The following is a 21,001-nucleotide window of genomic DNA, read 5'->3' on the forward strand; positions in this document are numbered from 1 at the left end:
CAATTATTGATTGTACATTTATTGTTTATGTAAAAAAAAATGAATACAATACCGAAACATTACAGAATTAAAACCAAATGCTTATATACAAATAATAAAAAATAGAATACATCTTTATGCACTTATGAACTTGTGTATAAACCTGTAATAAAAGTCTGTTGCAAAGGTTGACGTTTAGTCCTGTACATAGATAAGAATAAAAATATATATGAAAATGCTTTATAAGTGGAATGCAGTGCTTACCTGAGATGGATATTAATTTTACTTTTGGAGATGGTAATGGTGTTGCTTACCCCTGAACTTCTCTGGATAAACACTACTACACAATGTAAATGACCACACACACACAAAAAAAAAATCCTCAAATTCTTGTTTTCAAGCACTTTCCAATAAGTTAATAGGTAGACATACACATATACTCGTCCTTTATCTGTATCTCTTGATCAGAAGTATGGAGTCCAGTCATCCTTTGTCCTTGTATGTAATTTGGCAAAAACGCTTGTCGTAACACACAGGACTGGATTAGCTACTTCATCCAACCAACAGCTTTCAGGCTTCACCATGGAATCCAGCCACAGGTAAAGCAGTATGTCTTTGGAGTACCCCAGGGGTTAATGCTAAGTTATCGTTATTCACCTGTTTTCTTAGCACTTCAGCTCAGCTCCTCAATCTATGAGGCCGAATGTGATGTCTCAAAACAATCTTCAAGTGGTGGATCTACAACTGAACACACAGGTACATACACATGCTCGCTCATATTCAGTCACGCCCTGTTCACACGGTGAAGAGCCGTCAGTAGGGGTAGGCTGAGACGGCAATGTAGACGATGAAAGTGGTCTGGTACTCGATGGCCCTGTCAGTGCTATAAGACAATGCTCGTACCTTAATGCGGTAGGTGTGTGGCTGACGCAACGGGTGTGTAGTGAACAACACGCCCTTTAGGTTTTCATCGCGCAGGGCAAAGGGAAGTGTGGTGTCCTCATCCACCATCAGGAAGCTGGTGCGCGGGTGCATCACGCCATCTTGAGTGTAGGCCACCAGTCGGATCAGGTCTTGGTTGGCGGCGATACCGAAGGGCAGAGACAGCAGCTTGTACTCGAGTGCGTAGGGGCTCAGAGAACACTCAAGGTCATTGGGAGGACAGTTCTTCAGGCAGAAGCTAAGGAAAAAGTGAGGTTAGATAGTGAAATCTTTGTAGACGTTAATGATAGATACTTCATTTGTCCCTGTAGGAAAACTAGTTTGCAGCACAATCAAAAGGCATTTCCTCACAACATAAGAGTCACCCATAGACATCCTCAGATACGTACACATACCTCACACCTTGCAACAGATTAGGATGGTCAGACCGGCTGGACATCCTGCTTATTATCCTGCACTGTGTATAATATTATTATTATGATGCATGAAATGGTTAAAGTTCAAGGCCTAATGTTAGTGACGTGATGTTAAGGATTTGCAGAAAGCCAACAACTCCCATCCATTATCTGTAGCCGCTTATCCTGTACTACTATCCCAGCTGACTATGGGCGAAAGGCGGGGTACACCCTGGACAAGTCGCCAGGTCATCACAGGGCTGACACATAGACACAGACAACCATTCACACTCACATTCACACCTACGGTCAATTTAGAGCCACCAGTTAACCTAACCTGCATGTCTTTGGACTGTGGGGGAAACCGGAGCACCCGGAGGAAACCCACGCGGACACGGGGAGAACATGCAAACTCCGCACAGAAAGGCCCTCGCCAGCCGCTGGGCTCGAACCCAGGACCTTCTTGCTGTGAGGCGACAGCGCTAACCACTACACCACCATGCCGCCACCACCAACACCCCTGTGTTAATATTCATGATCATTATAATTGGTCAACAAATCTCTGAGATATCATGGACATCTTTTAATTGCTTTTTTTTCCCCTTCAAAATAGCAAACTGACTGGAAGTAGCTCATTTGATGTGAAATTTTTGTTAGCAAACATATATACAGTGGTGCTTGAAAGTTTGTGTACCCTTTAGAATTTTCTATATTCCTGCATTAAATGACCTAAACTATACTAAAAGTAGATAAAGAGAACCCAATTAAAATTTGAGACAAAAATAATATAGTTTCATTTACACTACCGTTCAAAAGTTCGGGGTCACTTTGAAATGTCCTTATTTTTGAAAGAAAAGCACTGTTCTTTTCAATGAAGATCACTTTAAACTAATCAGAAATACACTCTATACATTGCTAATGTGGTAAATGACTATTCTAGCTAAATTCTACTAAATATCTGGTTTTTGGGGCGGCACGGTGGTGTAGTGGTTAGCGCTGTCGCCTCACAGCAAGAAGGTCCGGGTTCGAGCCCTGTGGCCGGCGAGGGCCTTTCTGTGCGGAGTTTGCATGTTCTCCCCGTGTCCGCGTGGGTTTCCTCCGGGTGCTCCGGTTTCCCCCACAGTCCAAAGACATGCAGGTTAGGTTAACTGGTGACTCTAAATTGACCGTAGGTGTGAATGTGAGTGTGAATGGTTGTCTGTGTCTATGTGTCAGCCCTGTGATGACCTGGCGACTTGTCCAGGGTGTACCCCGCCTTTCACCCGTAGTCAGCTGGGATAGGCTCCAGCTTGCCTGCGACCCTGTAGGACAGGATAAAGTGGCTAGAGATAATGAGATGAGATCTGGTTTTTGGTGCAATATCTCCATAGGTGTATAGAGGCCCATTTCCAGCAACTCTCACTCCAGTGTTCTAATGGTACAATGTGTTTGCTCATTGCCTCAGAAGGCTAATGGATGATTAGAAAACCCTTGTACAATCACGTTAGCACAGCTGAAAACAGTTGAGCTCTTTAGAGAAGCTATAAAACTGACCTTCCTTTGAGCAGATTGAGTTTCTGGAGCATCACATTTGTGGGGTCGATTAAATGCTCAAAATGGCCAGAAAAATGTCTTGACTATATTTTCTATTCATTTTACAACTTATGGTGGTAAATAAAAGTGTGACCTTTCATGGAAAACACAAAATTGTCTGGGTGACCCCAAACTTTTGAACGGTAGTGTATTTATTGAGGAAAATGATCCAATATTACATATCTGTGAGTGGCAAAGTATGTGAACCTCGAGGATTAGCAGCGAACTTGAAGGTGAAATTAGAGTTGGGTGTTTCCGCTCAGTGGGATGACAATCAGGTGTGAGTGGGCACCTTGTTTTATTTAAAGAACAGGGATCTATCAAGGTCTGATCTTCACAACACATGTTTGTGAAAGTGTATCATGGCACAAACAAAGGAGATGCCTGGAATCAGGCACCGGGCTGGAAAAGGTTATAAAATGCTCTCTAAAGATTTTGGACTCCACCGAAGTTAGACAAATTGTGTACAAATGGAGGAAATTCAAGATCACTCCAAGAGCAAGGCGTGTAATAAATCCATCAGATCACAAAGGAACCCAGGGTAACTTCTAAGCAGCTAAAGGTCTCTCTCACATTGGTTAATGTCAATTTTCATGAGTCCACCATCAGGAGGATGCTGAACAACAATGGTGTGCATGGCAGGGTTGCAAGGAGAAAACTACTACTCTCCAAAAAGAATACTGCTGCCCATCGACAGTTTGCTTAATCCAGAAGGCTATTGGAGATATTTTGTGAACAGATGAGACCAAAATAGTACTTTTTGTTTTAAATGAAGAAAACGCTGCATTCTAGCATAATAATCTTATCCCATCTGTAAAATATGGTGGTGATAATATCATGGTTTGGGCCTGTTTTGTTTTGCTGCATCTGGGCCGGAACGGCTTGCCATTATTGATGGAACAACACATTCTGAATTATTCCAGCGAAATCTGTAGGAAAATGTCCGTGAACTAAATCTCAAAAAGGATCATACAGCAAGACAATGGTCCAAAGTACATGTCATTCTACCAAAGAACGGTTAAACAATAATAATAATAATAATAATAATAATAATAAAAAGTTAATATTTTGGAATGGCCAAGTCAAAATCCTGACCTTACTGTGTGAACAATTCACATGAGGAAACCCACCAACATCCCAGATTTGAATCTGTTCTGTATAGAAGAATGAGCTGAAGTTCCTCCAGGCTGATGTGCAGGACTGATCAACAAGAGGGTCACTCACAGATATGTAATATTGGATCATTTTTCCTCAATAAATAAATGACCAAATATAATATTTTCGTCTCATTTGTTTAATTGGGTTCTCTTTATCTACTTTTAGGACTTGTGTCCTACATATGATGATGTATTAGGTCAAATTTATGACGAAATAGAGAAAATTCTAAAGGGTTCGCAAACTTCCAAGCACTACTGTACATATCATGTATAACCCCAATTCTCTGGCTGGGATATTGTTCTTAAACGGTTGGACTATTTGCTCACACAGTTTTGCATAAAGTGGTGAATTTTGGCCCATCCTTGCTTGTGAACCTTTCCAATTACCAATTAACCTGTGGAATCTTTCTAACAGGTGTTTTTCTGAGCATTCCACAACTTTCCCAGTCTTTTTTTTTTTTTGGCCCCAGTCGCAAAATTTTTTGGAATGTCTCGTCTCGTCTCATCATCTCTAGCCGTTTTATCCTGTTCTACAGGGTCGCAGGCAAGCTGGAGCCTATCCCAGCTGACTACGGGCGAAAGGCGGGGTACACCCTGGACAAGTCGCCAGGTCATCACAGGGCTATCTTGTCTTTGTATTGTATTCAGTGGAATATAGGTTGAAAAGGATTTGCAAGCAATTGCGTTTGCTTTTATTTATGTTTTTCACAGTGTCCCAACGTTTTTCGAATCGGCCTTCATCTCATCTCATTATCTCTAGCCGCTTTATCCTTCTACAGGGTCGCAGGCAAGCTGGAGCCTATCCCAGCTGACTACGGGCGAAAGGCGGGGTACACCCTGGACAAATCGCCAGGTCATCACAGGGCTGACACATAGACACAGACAACCATTCACACTCACATTCACACCTACGGTCAATTTAGAGTCACCAGTTAACCTAACCTGCATGTCTTTGGACTGTGGGGGAAACCGGAGCACCCGGAGGAAACCCACGCGGACACGGGGAGAACATGCAAACTCCACACAGAAAGGCCCTCGCCGGCCCCGGGGCTCGAACCCAGGACCTTCTTGCTGTGAGGCGACAGCGCTAACCACTACACCACCGTGCCGCCCTCGAATCGGCCTTGTAGCATAGAAATGGTTCGAGAATTGTGATTTGAAATGTGATCATGTTGCTCACCCTATAATAGACTGGTACCAAAATCCAGAATTGTGACACCCAAAGGCATTTTTGAGACAAAGTCGGCAAACAGTCTTATTTTGTCAATTTGGGTGTGCCGAATTCAAATCTGCAATATGCCGAGCTCTATCTGACCTCTGTTGACCTCTAGAGGTCATTGAACTTTGGGCCTGTAAACGTCTCAGCTGAACCCAGTTTCTCAGCTTTCTAAGGAATGAAATGTACTAAAATGATTAATGAAGTTAGCAGATGGCCTTGTTTGTTAAATGTTTGGGTGCTGAATTCATTTTTCTTTTGTAAAACGACATATGACCTCTGATAACCTCAAGGTCATTAAACTTGGCCTATAGGCCTATGCATTTAACGGCATTTTTAAACTGACTTTACTCCCCCAAAAAGAATATGAACAGACAAAAAACAAATAGAAAGGAACAAATACAACATTAAATGCCAGTCCATGTACATGTGACTTACTTTTCACAATGAGAATGCCTAGGCGATCACCTTACATAACATTGCATTACATTTAGCGGTTATTGTTTATACAAGGCTACTGAAAAAAGGACAGATTCAGCAGCATACAAAATGTGGGGGTATACAGGTTAATCAGGGTTAGTATACACTCACCGGCCACTTTATTAGGTACACCTGTCCAACTGCTCGTTAACACTTAATTTCTAATCAGCCAATCACATGGCGGCAACTCAGTGCATTTAGGCATGTAGACATGGTCAAGACAATCTCCTGCAGTTCAAACCGAGCATCAGTATGGGGAAGAAAGGTGATTTGAGTGACTTTGAACGTGGCATGGTTGTTGGTGCCAGAAGGGCTGGTCTGAGTATTTCAGAAACTGCTGATCTACTGGGATTTTCACGCATAACCATCTCTAGGGTTTACAGAGAATGGTCCGAAAAAGAAAAAATATCCAGTGAGCGGCAGTTCTGTGGGCGGAAATGCCTTGTTGATGCCAGAGGTCAGAGGAGAATGGCCAGACTGGTTCGAGCTGATAGAAAGGCAACAGTGACTCAAATAACCACCCGTTACAACCAAGGTAGGCAGAAGAGCATCTCTGAACGCACAGTACGTCGAACTTTGAGGCAGATGGGCTACAGCAGCAGAAGACCACGCCGGGTGCCACTCCTTTCAGCTAAGAACAGGAAACTGAGGCTACAATTTGCACAAGCTCATCGAAATTGGACAATAGAAGATTGGAAAAACGTTGCCTGGTCTGATGAGTCTCGATTTCTGCTGCGACATTCGAATGGTAGGGTCAGAATTTGGCGTCAACAACATGAAAGCATGGATCCATCCTGCCTTGTATCAACGGTTCAGGCTGGTGGTGGTGGTGTAATGGTGTGGGGAATATTTTCTTGGCACTCTTTGGGCCCCTTGGTACCAATTGAGCATCGTTGCAACGCCACAGCCTACCTGAGTATTGTTGCTGACCATGTCCATCCCTTTATGACCACAATGTACCCAACTTCTGATGGCTACTTTCAGCAGGATAATGCGCCATGTCATAAAGCTGGAATCATCTCAGACTGGTTTCTTGAACATGACAATGAGTTCACTGTACTCAAATGGCCTCCACAGTCACCAGATCTCAATCCAATAGAGCATCTTTGGGATGTGGTGGAACGGGAGATTCGCATCATGGATGTGCAGCCGACAAATCTGCGCCAACTGTGTGATGCCATCATGTCAATATGGACCAAACTCTCTGAGGAATGCTTCCAGCACCTTGTTGAATCTATGCCACGAAGAATTGAGGCAGTTCTGAAGGCAAAAGGGGGTCCAACCCATTACTAGCATGGTGTACCTAATAAAGTGGCCGGTGAGTGTATATGAGAGTTTTTTTCTTTGTTGTTTGTTTTTTGTAAAGGTTTTACCCCGTTTAAAACAAAACAAAAAACAAACAACAAAGAAAAAAACTCTCATATATACTAACCCTGATTAACCTGTATACCCTGTATGCCCCCACATTTTGTATGCTGCTGAATCTGTCCTTTTTCAGTAGCTTTGTATAAACAATAACCGCTAAATGTAATGCAATGTTATGTAAGGTGATCGCCTAGGCATTCTCATTGTGAAAAGTAAGTCACATGTACATGGACTGGCATTTAATGTTGTATTTGTTTTTTGTCTGTTCATATTCTTTTTGGGGGAGTAAAGTCAGTTTAAAAATGCCGTTAAATGCATAGGCCTATAGGCCAAGTTTAATGACCTTGAGGTTATCAGAGGTCATATGTCGTTTTACAAATGAAAAATGAATTCAGCACCCAAACATTTAACAAACAAGGCCATTTGCTAACTTCATTAACCATTTTAGTACATTTCATTCCTTAGAAAGCTGAGAAACTGGGTTCAGCTGAGACGTTTACAGGCCCAAAGTTCAATGACCTCTAGAAGTCAACAGAGGTCAGATAGAGCTCGGCATATTGCAGATTTGAATTCGGCACACCCAAATTGACAAAATAAGACTGTTTGCCGACTTTGTCTCAAAAATGCCTTTAACTCCTTAAATAAGCACTTTTTTGAATTTTGGTACCAGTCTATAAAGGAACTAATGAAACCGATGCTGGGATTTTTGTATCTGGCATTGTCCTTCATCCCACAAGCTTAAATCTGTAGTGTTAATGCAGTGAGATAATTTGTCTTACCCAGACTCTGGGTCTCGCAGGTAGTTTGGTGGGCAGGGCGTGTCAATGCACTGGTAGCTGCCTCTCATGTTGAAACACATTCTGTTTGCGCCACACTGAATATTTTGCTCCAAGCACTCGTCGATATCTAGTCACAAAGAAGGGATACACATCTGTAGCTTTTAAGCAAACCCCGTTTCACATCATATTTCAAAAAGAGCACCAATGTATCAAAGGTCAACCAAGTGTCTTTTGTTTACCTTGGCATGTTTTGCCATTGGTCATGAGGCGATAGCCACTGGGACAAAAACACTTGTGGCTTCCTGGTGTGTTTACACACTCATGCTGGCACATGTCCCTCTGCTCACATTCATTGATATCTACACATAAAAACAGATAATTACATGACAGTAATAGGACAATAAAACAGATGCAAATTTAAATCCATTTACACTAAACACAATATACTGTTAATCATATCCATTAACTCAGATTTGTCATTTATGAAAAGCAGTTTCTTATTCTGCTCTTTACACTGCAAAAAATAAAAATCTTAGGAAGTTTATTTGTCTATTTTCAAGTCAAAACATCTAGCCACCCTTATTATAAGACATAATTGCCCAACAAGCAAAACCTCATTTAGCTAGAAAGGCTAGTTTTTAGACAGTCCATCTTGAAAATCTTGTATAGACAAAATGTCTTGAAAAAGTCTTATTTGGAGCACCTTTGAAAATAAAACAAGTTTTTTTTTTAAAACAAGTAAGTACATTTTGGACATTTGTCAAATGCGGTTCATCTTGTTTCAAGAAAAAAAAAAGTATGCTTGTTTTGGGAATAAATGAACTTTACTGAAATCAGGCACCAAACAAAACAAACAAACAAACAAACAAACAAACAAACAAACAAAAACAATTAGTCAGTGCCCCCAAAATGCATTGTTGCTTTGGCGTTGTGTAAGCACTGTAAGTCAAAATGCGTAGATGTTTGGGTCACCTTTCATATCCTTAGTTTACTGCAACTGTTTACTCAGTCATTCAGATTGAGATCCTTCTACAACCCCGATTCCAAAAAAGTTGGGACAAAGAACAAATTGTAAATAAAAACGGAATGCAATAATTTACAAATCTCAGAAACTGATATTGTATTCACAATAGAACATAGACAACATATCAAATGTCGAAAGTGAGACATTTTGAAATTTCATGCCAAATATTGGCTCATTTGAAATTTCATGACAGCAACACATCTCAAAAAAGTTGGGACAGGGGCAATAAGAGGCTGGAAAAGTTAAAGGTACAAAAAAGGAACAGCTGGAGGACCAAACTGCAACTCATTAGGTCAATTGACAATAGGTCATTAACATGACTGGGTATAAAAAGAGCATCTTGGAGTGGCAGCGGCTCTCAGAAGTAAAGATGGGAAGAGGATCACCAATCCCCCTAATTCTGCGCCGACAAATAGTGGAGCAATATCAGAAAGGAGTTCGACAGTGTAAAATTGCAAAGAGTTTGAACATATCATCTACAGTGCATAATATCATCAAAAGATTCAGAGAATCTGGAAGAATCTCTGTGCGTAAGGGTCAAGACCGGAAAACTATACTGGGTGCTCGTGATCTTCGGGCCCTTAGACGGCACTGCATCACATACAGGCATGCTTCTGTATTGGAAATCACAAAATGGGCTCAGGAATATTTCCAGAGAACATTATCTGTGAACACAATTCACCGTGCCATCCGCCGTTGCTAGCTAAAACTCTATAGTTCAAAGAAGAAGCCGTATCTAAACATGATCCAGAAGCGCAGACGTCTTCTCTGGGCCAAGGCTCGTTTAAAATGGACTGTGGCAAAGTGGAAAACTGTTCTGTGGTCAGACGAATCAAAATTTGAAGTTCTTTATGGAAATCAGGAACGCCGTGTCATTTGGACTAAAGAGGAGAAGGACAACCCAAGTTGTTATCAGCGCTCAGTTCAGAAGCCTGCATCTCTGATGGTATGGTGTTGCATTAGTGCGTGTGGCATGGGCAGCTTACACATCTGGAAAGACACCATCAATGCTGAAAGGTATATCCAGGTTCTAGAGCAACATATGCTCCCATCCAGATGACGTCTCTTTCAGGGAAGACCTTGCATTTTCCAACATGACAATGCCAAACCACATACTGCATCAATTACAGCATCATCGCTGCGTAGAAGAAGGGTCCGGGTACTGAACTGGCCAGCCTGCAGTCCAGATCTTTCACCCATAGAAAACATTTGGCGCATCATAAAATGGAAGATACGACAAAAAAGACCTAAGACAGTTGAGCAACTAGAATCCTACATTAGACAAGAATGGGTTAACATTCCTATCCCTAAACTTGAGCAACTTGTCTCCTCAGTCCCCAGACGTTTACAGACTGTTGTAAAGAGAAAAGGGGATGTCTCACAGTGGGAAACATGGCCTTGTCCCAACTTTTTTGAGATGTGTTGTCATGAAATTTAAAATCACCTAATTTCCCTCTTTACATTTTCTCAGTTTAAACATTTGATATGTCATCTATGTTCTATTCTGAATAAAATATGGAATTTTGAAACTTCCACATCATTGCATTCTGTTTTTATTTACAATTTGTACTTTGTCCCAACTTTTTTGGAATCGGGGTTGTAGATGCTGTACATACTCTAGACCAGACAAGTGCCTTCAAAAAGGCTATGAGTGAGTGGAGGGCGTTTTAATGAGGTCTTTTTGGAATGCTGTGAGTTAAGTTCAGTGTTTTTTTTTTGTGCCTGATCTTGTAAACCCCTCGTACATATGAATAGTCAGTGCCCCCAAAATGCACTGTTGCTTTGGCGTTGTATAAGCACTGTAAGTCAAAATGCGTAGACCTTTTTTTTTATATTTAATTTTTTATTTTTTTGATGCCTGAGGTCCTGGGGAAGTGGAATCTTAAGAGATGTTTTAATGTTTGAATGTTGAAATGGAAAAAAAAAAAACTTGTTGCAATGCTACATGTGTCGTCAACTTGATTCAAGATAGTCTCTGGTCTCATATCTCGAGTATTTTACTAATTACAGGTCACGAAAGGAGAATCTTTTAAGCTAGCAATGCTTAGTTGTAGAATTTAACAATCCTAATATTAGTATATTTATCTTAAATTCAGTTTTTACTGCTAAGACTTTGTCATGAATTTAAGTGAAATACCCTTAAAATGAAATAAATAAAAATGACTTGAATGGCTAAATGTAAGAAGTACGATCTTGTTATAAGAACTATTTTGATTATTTTGAGTTAATCAGATCTCGCATAATAAGTTCCCCAATCTTATTTTGGAATTATTTCATCTAAAAACAGGTTAGATTTTTCATCTTACTTTAAGAAATCTTACCAAGTCAGATTTGACTAGTTCCATTGGCAGATTTTTTTTCACCTGATTCAAGCAAATATGCTTTCTTTTAATCTTTTATTTCTTATTTTTGAAAGGCCATTTTTTGCAGTGTAAGTGCTAAATCTCCAATAAATCATGGCACTGTTGTGATTAAAAAAAAAAATAACCATGACCCATGACACGTTCAGTATTTGTTTGAGAGGAACTTCACACTACCAACTCCTTTGCTCTTGAAATTTTGTATATTGATCTATCGTATGAACTGCGATGGTCCAACCATTAGTCAAGTACTGCATAACATTCACTGTCAATTTTGTAAGAATAATATCGTTAGTGGTTCACAAAATCAAGTGCTATACATTCCTATCGGAACTAAAATGTACTAAAATGTTTAGATTAAGTTTGTTACAGGGCTGCTTTTTTGGTCTTTGCTTAGGTAAGTGAAATGCAGCAGCAGACTGTTTGGTACAAGTGTCCTGCTACAAGGCAAAGGCAATTTACTGAATGTCGCTTTTCACACTGATAAAGAGAAATCTTTAGTAGCACTCACACAAGCTCATGTCACCATGATAAAGTGGTCTCCACTGTGTCATAAACAGCTCAGATTAAAAAAAAAATCTTTGTAGTTCAGTAATTACTAAAACATGTCTGATATAAATGAAGGATTCAGTGACATACGGTCATAAAGTCTGCACACCCGTTTCACCTTCTCCACGTTTTATTACGTTACAGACTTATTCTACAATAGATGGAGTTCATTTTTTGTCACAAAATTTGACACAAAGTAGCCCATAATGACAAAGTGAAAGCAGGTTTTTAGAAATTATGCAATTTTATTTTACTGACAAAAATAGGTTATGTAGGGGTTACATATCTGTACACACCCTTAGCCTAATACTTGGTTGATGCACCTTTGGCAGCAGTTACAGCTTCAAGGCATCTTGGGAAAGAGGCTACGAGCTTGGCACACTTGTTTCTGGACATTTTTGCCTACTCCTCGTGGCATATCCTTGCAAGCTCTGTCAGGTTGGATGGGGAGCATCAGTACACAGCCATTTTCAGCTCCTTCCACAGATGCTCAATTGGATTCAGGTCTGGGCTCTGGCTGGGCCACTCAAGGACATTCACAGACTTTCTCCAAAGCCACTCCTTTGTTCTCTTGGCTGTGTGCTTCGGGTCGTTGTCATGTTGGAAGGTAAACCTTCACCCCAGTCTGAGGCCCAGAGCACTCTGGAGCAGGTTTTCTTCAAGGATCTCAGTGTACTTGGCTGCATTCATCTTTCCCTCTATCAGGACTAGTCACCCCGTTCCCGCTGCTGAAAAACTTCCCCACATCATGATGCTGCCACCGCCATGCTTCACTGTAGGGATGGCATTAACCAGGTGATGAGCGGTGCCTGGTTTCCTCCAGACATGACACTTGGTATTCAGGCCAAAAAGTTCAATTTTGGTTTCATCAGACCAGAAAATCTTGTTTCTCATGGTTTGAGAGTCCTCTAGCTACCTTTTGGCAAACTCCAAGCAAGCGGTCATATGCCTTTTACTAAGGAGTGGCTTCCGTCTGGCCACTCTACCATAAAGGCCTGATTTGTGGAGTGCTGCCTGGATGGTTGATCATCTGAAAGGCTCTCCCATCTCCACAAGGATACGATGGAGCACTGTCAGAGTGACCCTTGGGTTCTTGCTCACCTCCCTGGCCAAGGCCCGTCTTCCCGATCTCTCAGTTTGGCCGGGCGGCCAGGTCTAGGAAGATTCTTGGTGGTTCCAAATGCCTTCCATTTATGAATGATGATGGCCACTGTGCTCTTTGGGACCTGTAAAGCTGCAGCAATTTTTCTGTACCCTTCTCCAGATCTATGCCTTGACATAATCCTGTTTCTGAGGTCTGCAGATAATTCCGTTGACCCCATGGCTTGAAGTTTGCTCTGACATGCACTGTCAACTGTTGGACCTTATATAGGCAGGTGTTGGCAATCCCCGATCATGTCCAATCAATTGAATTTACCACAAGTGGACTCCAGTTAAGTTGTAGAAACATCTCAAGCAGTATCAGTGGAAACAAAATGCACCTCAGCTCACTTTTGGGTGTCATATCAAAGGGTATGCACATTTGTGTACATATATTTTACATTTTGATTTTTAATAAATTAGCACAAATGTTTAAAAACCTGCTTTCACCTTGTTATTAAGGGCTATTTTGTGTAGAATTTAGTGACAAAAATTAACTCAATCTATTTTAGAATAAATCTGTAATGTAATAAAACATGGAGAAGGTGAAAGGGGTGTGCAGACTTTCCAGCTTGACTGTGTTTGGACAGTATATCTCCTTAAATTTAAGCTGATATTCTGCACTTTAACTCTATAGACTGTAAACTGTAGACATGGTTTGACTGCCAAAACTTCACTGTCTGCTGATTACCAGTGTATAACAAAGTTGACCTAATTACATCATGTTCACGAGCCAGTCAAATATTTCACCAAATCAGCATGGTTATCTTACTGCAAAGCTCATGCTGGGTAATGAGTCAGTTTCACAAATGAAGCCAGTTTTAGAAGTCCAAAACCTAAGCTGTCTAAAACCTTGCTAACTGAATGTCAAACTTTAACTTGATTGCTGGATAATCAGATACCAACTGTCAAAATGTCCATTGCTTTTTTTCCCTTTTAACTTTTGGTGGTGACTTAAAGTCTACAACATTACTTGTTTGAGATACATGTACACTGGAAACATAGCTCAGGAAGGTGTGTTGTTTTCATTATAGGTTCGGTCAAAAGTTTACATATACACTCATTATGGACTTGATTATATTGGGCTTTATTGGGCTATCAATGAGTTCTTGGTTCTTTTTCTGGGGCAGAATGATTGTACAACATACATTGTTAACAGGGGAAAAAAACAAGAATTTGGTGCACACATTTTAATTTATTTTGGGTTTTCTGAAATCAACACAGGATTAAAGTTATACATACAGCACACCTAATATTTGATTAATTGTCCCTTATCAAGTTTCACCTTGGCCAGATGCTTTTGGTAGCCATCAACAAGCTTCTGGCAGAATTCTGATTGGTTATTTTTTTTTCAACTTTATTGGGTATCAATGAAAGGAAAATTACAGAATACGTAGGACTACCCAAAGAGGAAAATGCGAACGGGACTCTAAGTCCCATGCTAGGCATTTCCTTTTGACTAACTTAAAATAAATAGAACAATTGACTTGAAGAATTAAATAAAATTCAGTTATGATAAAAAATTGATAACTAGTGAACTAAGATCTATGAATAACAATCAAAAATAATCACTAGAGTTCAGACAAATAAAATCAAATAAAGTCACTAAGATTCGGTTATTATCGAGTATGATGACAAGGACACTTACGAACTAGTGACCAAGTACATGTCAGATCAACATCGAATGTGTCCTCAAGCAAAGAGAAGTATTTATGCTTTAGAAACAATTTAAATTGAAAATGACTAGAAAAAATACTAGTTGGCGCCTCTTTACAGATGGCATTCCAGAGACAAACTATCCTATTAAAGTAAGATGCTTGAAATGTAGTGGTTTTACAAAGAGATGTTTCAAGAACGATACCGGGGTTCTGAGTAAGACGAGTACGTCTATGTTTGGTGAATTTGACAAAATCATGAACATTAAGGTTTGTTTGTCCATATAAAGATTTATAAAAGAACATCAAGTCCTTAATCTCTCTATCGTAGCAGAGAGGGAGTAAGCCCACGTTCTTTAGTCTTTCTTTATAAGTGGTTTCCCCACTTATATTTGACCACTGTTCTTGGCAGAATTATAAGAGTTCAGTTAAATTTGTTGTTTTCATGGCTTGGACCTGACCTTTAAGCACAGTCCACACATTTTTGATAGGGCTGAGGTGAAAAGCTTTGTTTTATCCATTCCACAACCAGCTTTGATGTGTTTTGGGGTCATTGTCCTGTTGGAAGACCCAGTTGTGTCCAACTTTCAACCATGTAGTTGATGATTTGAGGTTATGCTGAAGAATTCTGAGGTAGTCCTCCTTCTTCACTATTCCATCCACTTTGTTTCATTATGCTTAAAGGGCTGATGACACGAACATGACTCTATGCAATTTCTTAAATAAACTATACAACATGGCAAACATGTTAGATTTCTGTTATAATTACGTGAAAAGAAGCTGTTGTTACGTGAATATCCAACTTTTAATTGCACAGCGCAAGAAAACTGGGTCCATGGCTCGCGGCCATGTTGTGACGTCAGCGGAAGAACACGCTGCGGTTCACTGGCTGTTCTACTCTGGTTCTACTCAATGGAAATGGCGCATGAAAACGCCGGTGAACTCTCTAGTGCTAGCTCTTCCTCTTCTGGGAGTCTAGAATTGATCTTTTCGAATAGAATCTATGATAGCCTACCCTCTTTACCCTTTGCCTCTCGTTGCTAGGCGGCAGTTACATGAAAGCCGCAAGCTTTCACAAGCAAATACATGACTGATATCACGCTGACTTCATGATTACATTTATGATTATCATGTAGAATCTATAGCTCTACGTACCTTTATCTTATGTCGTTTCACAACACATGTTCTGACAGGAGGACTGTCTTTGGATCTGGCATAGCTACTAGTAGACCCCCTCCGGAATACTGGCAGTGTTGCCAGATTGGGAGGTTTCCCGCCCAGTTGGGCGGTTTCAAGTGCATTTTGGTGGGTTTTGAACATATTTTGGGCTGGAAAACTTCAGCAGTATCTGGCAACAGATACTGCTGACGTTTTCCAGCCCAAAATATGTTCAAAACCTACCAAAATGCACTTGAAACCGCCCAACTGGGCGGGAAACCTCCCAATCTGGCAACACTGTGTAGGCACTGCTGATGGTAGTAACACACGTTTGTGCTGAACTGAACACCCAAGAGATTCTTTTAAGCTGGGAAGGGTGTCAAAACAATCCAAATCGTAGTGTTCAGAGCACAGGACGGATGTTGGTGAGGGCTCCCACTTGTCACGAGTGCGCCTGACTTGCTTCACCCACTTCGCATGCAGCTCGGGATCTCTGGGAAACTTGAATAAACTTACCCCATCCTTGTGGATTTTGGAGCAAAAGCCGGCAACATAACGCGAAGGCATAATAACATATATATATAAAATAATGTATAATAATGTCTAATAAAAATACTAATAATGATAAACTGAACACCTGCCGCATCAACAACAAACTGGTAAGTTAGGAGGAAGGTTCTTTCGCTGACATCATATAGCCCCTCCTCCTCTTTCGTCTCCTGGGTGCTGCAGCCCCGTCAAATTTGCCCAAATAGCCGCGTTTTTTATCATAACTTGTAAAATAGGTGCCTTCGTAAATTAATATATGGATCATCGGGAATTACTTTTTATGTTATAAAACATCGCCAAAGATGTCAAAAACGTGTCATCAGCACTTTAACAGTTGATTAGCCATTGGTAAATTATTCTTGGTGTTGAATGCTTCATCTTTACTCCTCCAAATGGACCTATGGTCATTATGGCCAAACAACTCAATCTTTGTCTCAACTCAACCTTTCCTCCAGAAGCCTGTTTCTTTGTCCATCCGGTCAGCTACAACCTTTAGTGGAGCATTAAAGTGTAGATTTTGGAACAGGGGCTTCTGGCTCTGGACACTTACAGTTTAGCTATGATGGCTGAGGACTTCAATTGCCATGATAACTTTAGGACTGCAGTTGCCATGAACAGTGTTGCACTCAAGTCTCCTTGAAAGAACAATTGATAACATCAACAAAGTAGACTTCATGCTAAAACTATATTGAATTTCCTGGTTACACAGTTGTACTTCGTGACTATATAGGGCACAGTTATAGAAGCAAGTTATTTATAATCACACTATCGGTTATCACCCAAATGAGGAAGGGGGTTCCCTTGTGAGTCTGGTTCCTCTCAAGGTTTCTTCCTCATGTCGAATGAGGGAGTTTTTCCCTTGCCACAGGCTTGCTCATCAGGGATCGATAAATACATTTATTAGGGATAAAATTAGCATGTTTAAAGTCTTTAATTTTCTGTAAAGCTGCTTTGTGACAATGTCTGTTGTTAAAAGCGCGATATAAATTAACGACTTTCTTGGATGGCAATGTCAAACTCTCTTGACTGTAGACAGTGACATGGTTTGGGTCTTCTCCCAGACCTTGGCAAAGTGACTACACCTCCCATTAACTTGTGCTTGTCAAACAAACCCTTTTTATGTTGGCACAGAAAAGCTACCAGCTGTAGTAAATCACTATCACTAACAGAAAGCTAAGAGGCCTCAGCCTTGGGAAGTTAAAAAGACATTTTGGAACTTTCTGCACCACTGAATTAATAATCAATATGGGTGTATGCATATTTTTGACCATGTATGTATAATTTTCACCCTGTGCTGATTCAGAAACACCCCCCCCCAAAAAAAAAAAAATTAAAACTTGTGCACCAAATTCTTGAGGTTTTTTTTTTCCTCTTAAAATTTTGGTTTTACAATCATTTTGCCCCAGAAAAAGAACAGTTCAAATAAATCAGTAAAAGCTCAACATTGTCATGACATTCATGTCCATGACCGCAACTATAGACCCCTTTCACATGATGTCACCGCGCCGCGAGATTTTGTTAGGCGCCATATTGGAAGACCAAGTACATGCACTCACAATATAAAACAAAGTACGAGCGAGAGTAAAGTGACACGATGGATGATAATTCTGGTTATGTGAGTACATTACCAGCTGCAGAAAGGGCACGGTATGTGGAGAAACTCGCTGTGATTGATGGGTTTGACCCATATGATAAGACTCGCAGCAAGGGAGAATGGAAACATAAGGAGGACCGGACACCAATTCTGCCATCTGTTTGCTACCCAGACATTGTAAACTATTTGTTGTTTACACCCAGTGCCTACACTCAGTGTTCGAACTATGCCGATATTTTCGGGGGGGTCCCTTTTTTTTCCCTTGGGGGGGTGGCGCTTGCGCTTGTCTCGGAGCGCGGCTCTCCAAACACATGAGAAGCCTATCTTACGCACATATCACACGGACTCCACACCTCCACATACGCATCGCGTCTGAAGTCATAACTCATCAGGGGAAATCGTGTCCGCATTGGCATCAAAAAACAACCTCGCGTCAACAATGATACCACACGCAAGAAAAAAAAAAAGTCAGGCTACTCAACAACCAACCTGGCAGCAGCGAGGAAGCCCCAAACCATCCTAAATTATTATTATTATTAAATTGTAGAAGTCTGGGAGGCTTGCTCCTCATACAGTTATCAACTTGGGGCCAATTTAGCATGTTTTAAATTTGAATTTCTTGCGTTTGCTTACCTCAAAGTGTCCGCAGATCATGCACAGACTTATCCATTATATCCACAGTTTTTTGCCAAGTCTCACACAGGTTTCTTTCAAGTCTACTGTTGGGCCAATAAATCATAAATAAAACAGCTCAGATTTGTTTGTTTAAGTCGTTTGCCACTCCACTTTATTCTCGTGGGTTCACTTATTTCCCCCTAATCACGAGTTTGTTGGTCTTCCAAAATGGTGCAGGGTCTGTTTACTTCCGGTTTCGGGTGACGTCAGTGAAAAGGGTCTATATACATAGTGATGGGTTTTCCCAGTCTCCATCACACATTACCCCATACTACTCATTAGAAACATCTGCGACAATTACCTATGCATTTATCCCCTTCTGAAATAAAGCCAAGACGGCACGCCTTAGTGGCCCTACGAGAGCGTGAGGGATGAGGGTTGAGCCTGTAGTTCCCCCTGTTGACAGTGTAAGACTGGTAGCTCTGAGATGTCAGTCTGTGATAGCGATGCTGGGAGGAGCTTCGCTCAGGGGAGGACTGTGAGGTGCGGAAACCATATGAGAGGCTTTCAAATCTGGGCAAGCGCTCCAGCCCAGCGCAGGACTTCCCATCCCCCAGCAAATGGAGGCCAGGAGGGCAAGTGCACTTGTAGCTACCTGGACTGTTCACACACTGGAAGGCACAGGGCATCGGCACCCGCTCACACTCGTTTATGTCTGCTCTCATAGCAAGGCACAGCAGAGAGAAAGACAGAGAGAGAGAGAGCACACATGAAAGAAAGGCACAGAGGTGAATGGAAAGTAAAGAAAAATGTATGGAAGGGAGAGGAAAAATGGAAAAAGGGCATCAATAACCAAACTCATGTCATTGCTCAGATTTGAACTCATGATCATCAGTCGACTGGTCGTCAGCCATGCAGGCTATATAATGACTAGTTCTAAGATGTACTATAATTCATCTGAAAGCTAATGTTAGCCTGATATTTTGCATTCCATAAATGCTAGCGCAAAGCACCACATTTAAGGGAAGAGATCCCAAGCAGGAGTAAAGGGCTAAAGGTAAAAGGTTACAGGGAGAAGAACAGAGACAGAACAGAAGTATAAAAAGGAAGTGCTGGCCTTGTTGTGAGAGCAGACTTACCTGTCTGCAATTCTCCTTCCCACTGTTTCATCCAGCTCAAATGAATTCGGAACTTGTGAACACTGGTTTAGTAGACTCATCGTAAGAGCATCATAAGAATTTGGGCATTTGTTAAAGACTCAAAGCAGTGCAGTAAATGAAGCGAGGAGGGAGTGTGTGTTTATTAGGGAGTAGAACAAAGTGATGCGTATGGACAGAAAATTAGATCAGGAGATGCATATGAACAGAAGGCAACAGCAGAGCAGCCAGGTGATGCTTTATTCATGGGGGTTATGGCCAGCAGATTTACATACCAATACAGGGCAGACCCACACCCTGCGAGCGGTAGCCCCTGGGGCAGGTGCAGTGATAGCTCCCCCTGGTGTTCTCACAAATCTGGTTGTATCTGCACTGGTGTGTGCCATCTCGACACTCATCAATGTCTGTGGAGAATGTGGCACATCTGAGCTTTAAAATAAACATTAGGGGAAACCTGCAGATTGCGATGCAAGTTTATCAGTACTGAGTGCATGCAAACAGGCCTAAATTTTGGGTACACACTAACCTACGCATGTGCCGTTGACTCCTTTGGTCATACCAGTAGGACAGAGGTCGATGCATGTGTAGCCACCACGCGTATTTTTACACTGCTGGTCTGATCGGCACACTCTCTGCTTGCACTCATTAATGTCTAGGGAGGGGGGAAAAACATTATTTGGTCATTCGGTTGTAGTGTTTGGGAAGTGTCAGATCGGGAAGGAAGACGACTGGGGTGAGGTCTGTTGTTCAATTTCATCCCTTCGGACCACACATTCAACCATGGTGAGAATCACCTGGAAATCTTGCAGAGTCATGAAGTGACAAACGGTGCAGTATTTGTGATCAATACTACTCCGATATTTTCCCCTTTCTTTTTCGCTACTTGTACATGTCAGCCAACAGGTACCCCATATGGCTCTAGAGTATTTGTGTAACAGGTTGTGAGTATGGTTGGAGCTACAAGTATTAATCTGTGGTTGGTAGAAGAGAGCAACTGGACTTGCTTAAAAAGTCTTGAAGACGTTTCGCCTCTCGTCCGAAAGGCATCCTCAGTTCTGTCTGTCTAATAGGGAGTATCAAGTATTTATCCTCTCATGGATCAACATAGAATCCGAATCAGAATGCTGATGGCTGCATTGTAGGTGGCTGATAGATGTCATAGACACCCACCTCTGTTCAGTGATGGTCATTCCAGGTTGACAAAAATGAATGATCCTCTCTGGCTAAGATGTCTGCCAGTTTTCTGGAAGTCCTCTCATACTCCCGCACCAGTCGAAGGGAACTCATCCCAAAGTGCGTAGAAACATATCTGTGA

At 41.3% G+C, this 21,001-nt stretch overlaps 1 protein-coding gene across 1 annotated transcript in view; it reads right to left on the bottom strand.

Moving 5' to 3' along the window:
• Positions 1–3: 3 nt before the first annotated feature.
• Positions 4–21,001, bottom strand: part of hmcn1 (hemicentin 1) — a 310,140-nt gene continuing 289,142 nt past the window's right edge. The window contains exons 102-107 of the mRNA XM_060913989.1: positions 20,213–20,338; positions 19,962–20,090; positions 18,891–19,244; positions 8,125–8,244; positions 7,886–8,012; positions 4–1,159 (exon numbers count right to left, since the gene is read on the bottom strand). Coding sequence (XP_060769972.1) covers positions 793–1,159; positions 7,886–8,012; positions 8,125–8,244; positions 18,891–19,244; positions 19,962–20,090; positions 20,213–20,338 — 1,223 coding nt within the window. The 3' untranslated portion in view covers positions 4–792. The remainder of the gene's footprint in view (positions 1,160–7,885; positions 8,013–8,124; positions 8,245–18,890; positions 19,245–19,961; positions 20,091–20,212; positions 20,339–21,001) is intronic.

This window comes from Neoarius graeffei, chromosome 2, assembly GCF_027579695.1.
Source record: "Neoarius graeffei isolate fNeoGra1 chromosome 2, fNeoGra1.pri, whole genome shotgun sequence".
Classification (NCBI taxonomy): domain Eukaryota; kingdom Metazoa; phylum Chordata; class Actinopteri; order Siluriformes; family Ariidae; genus Neoarius; species Neoarius graeffei.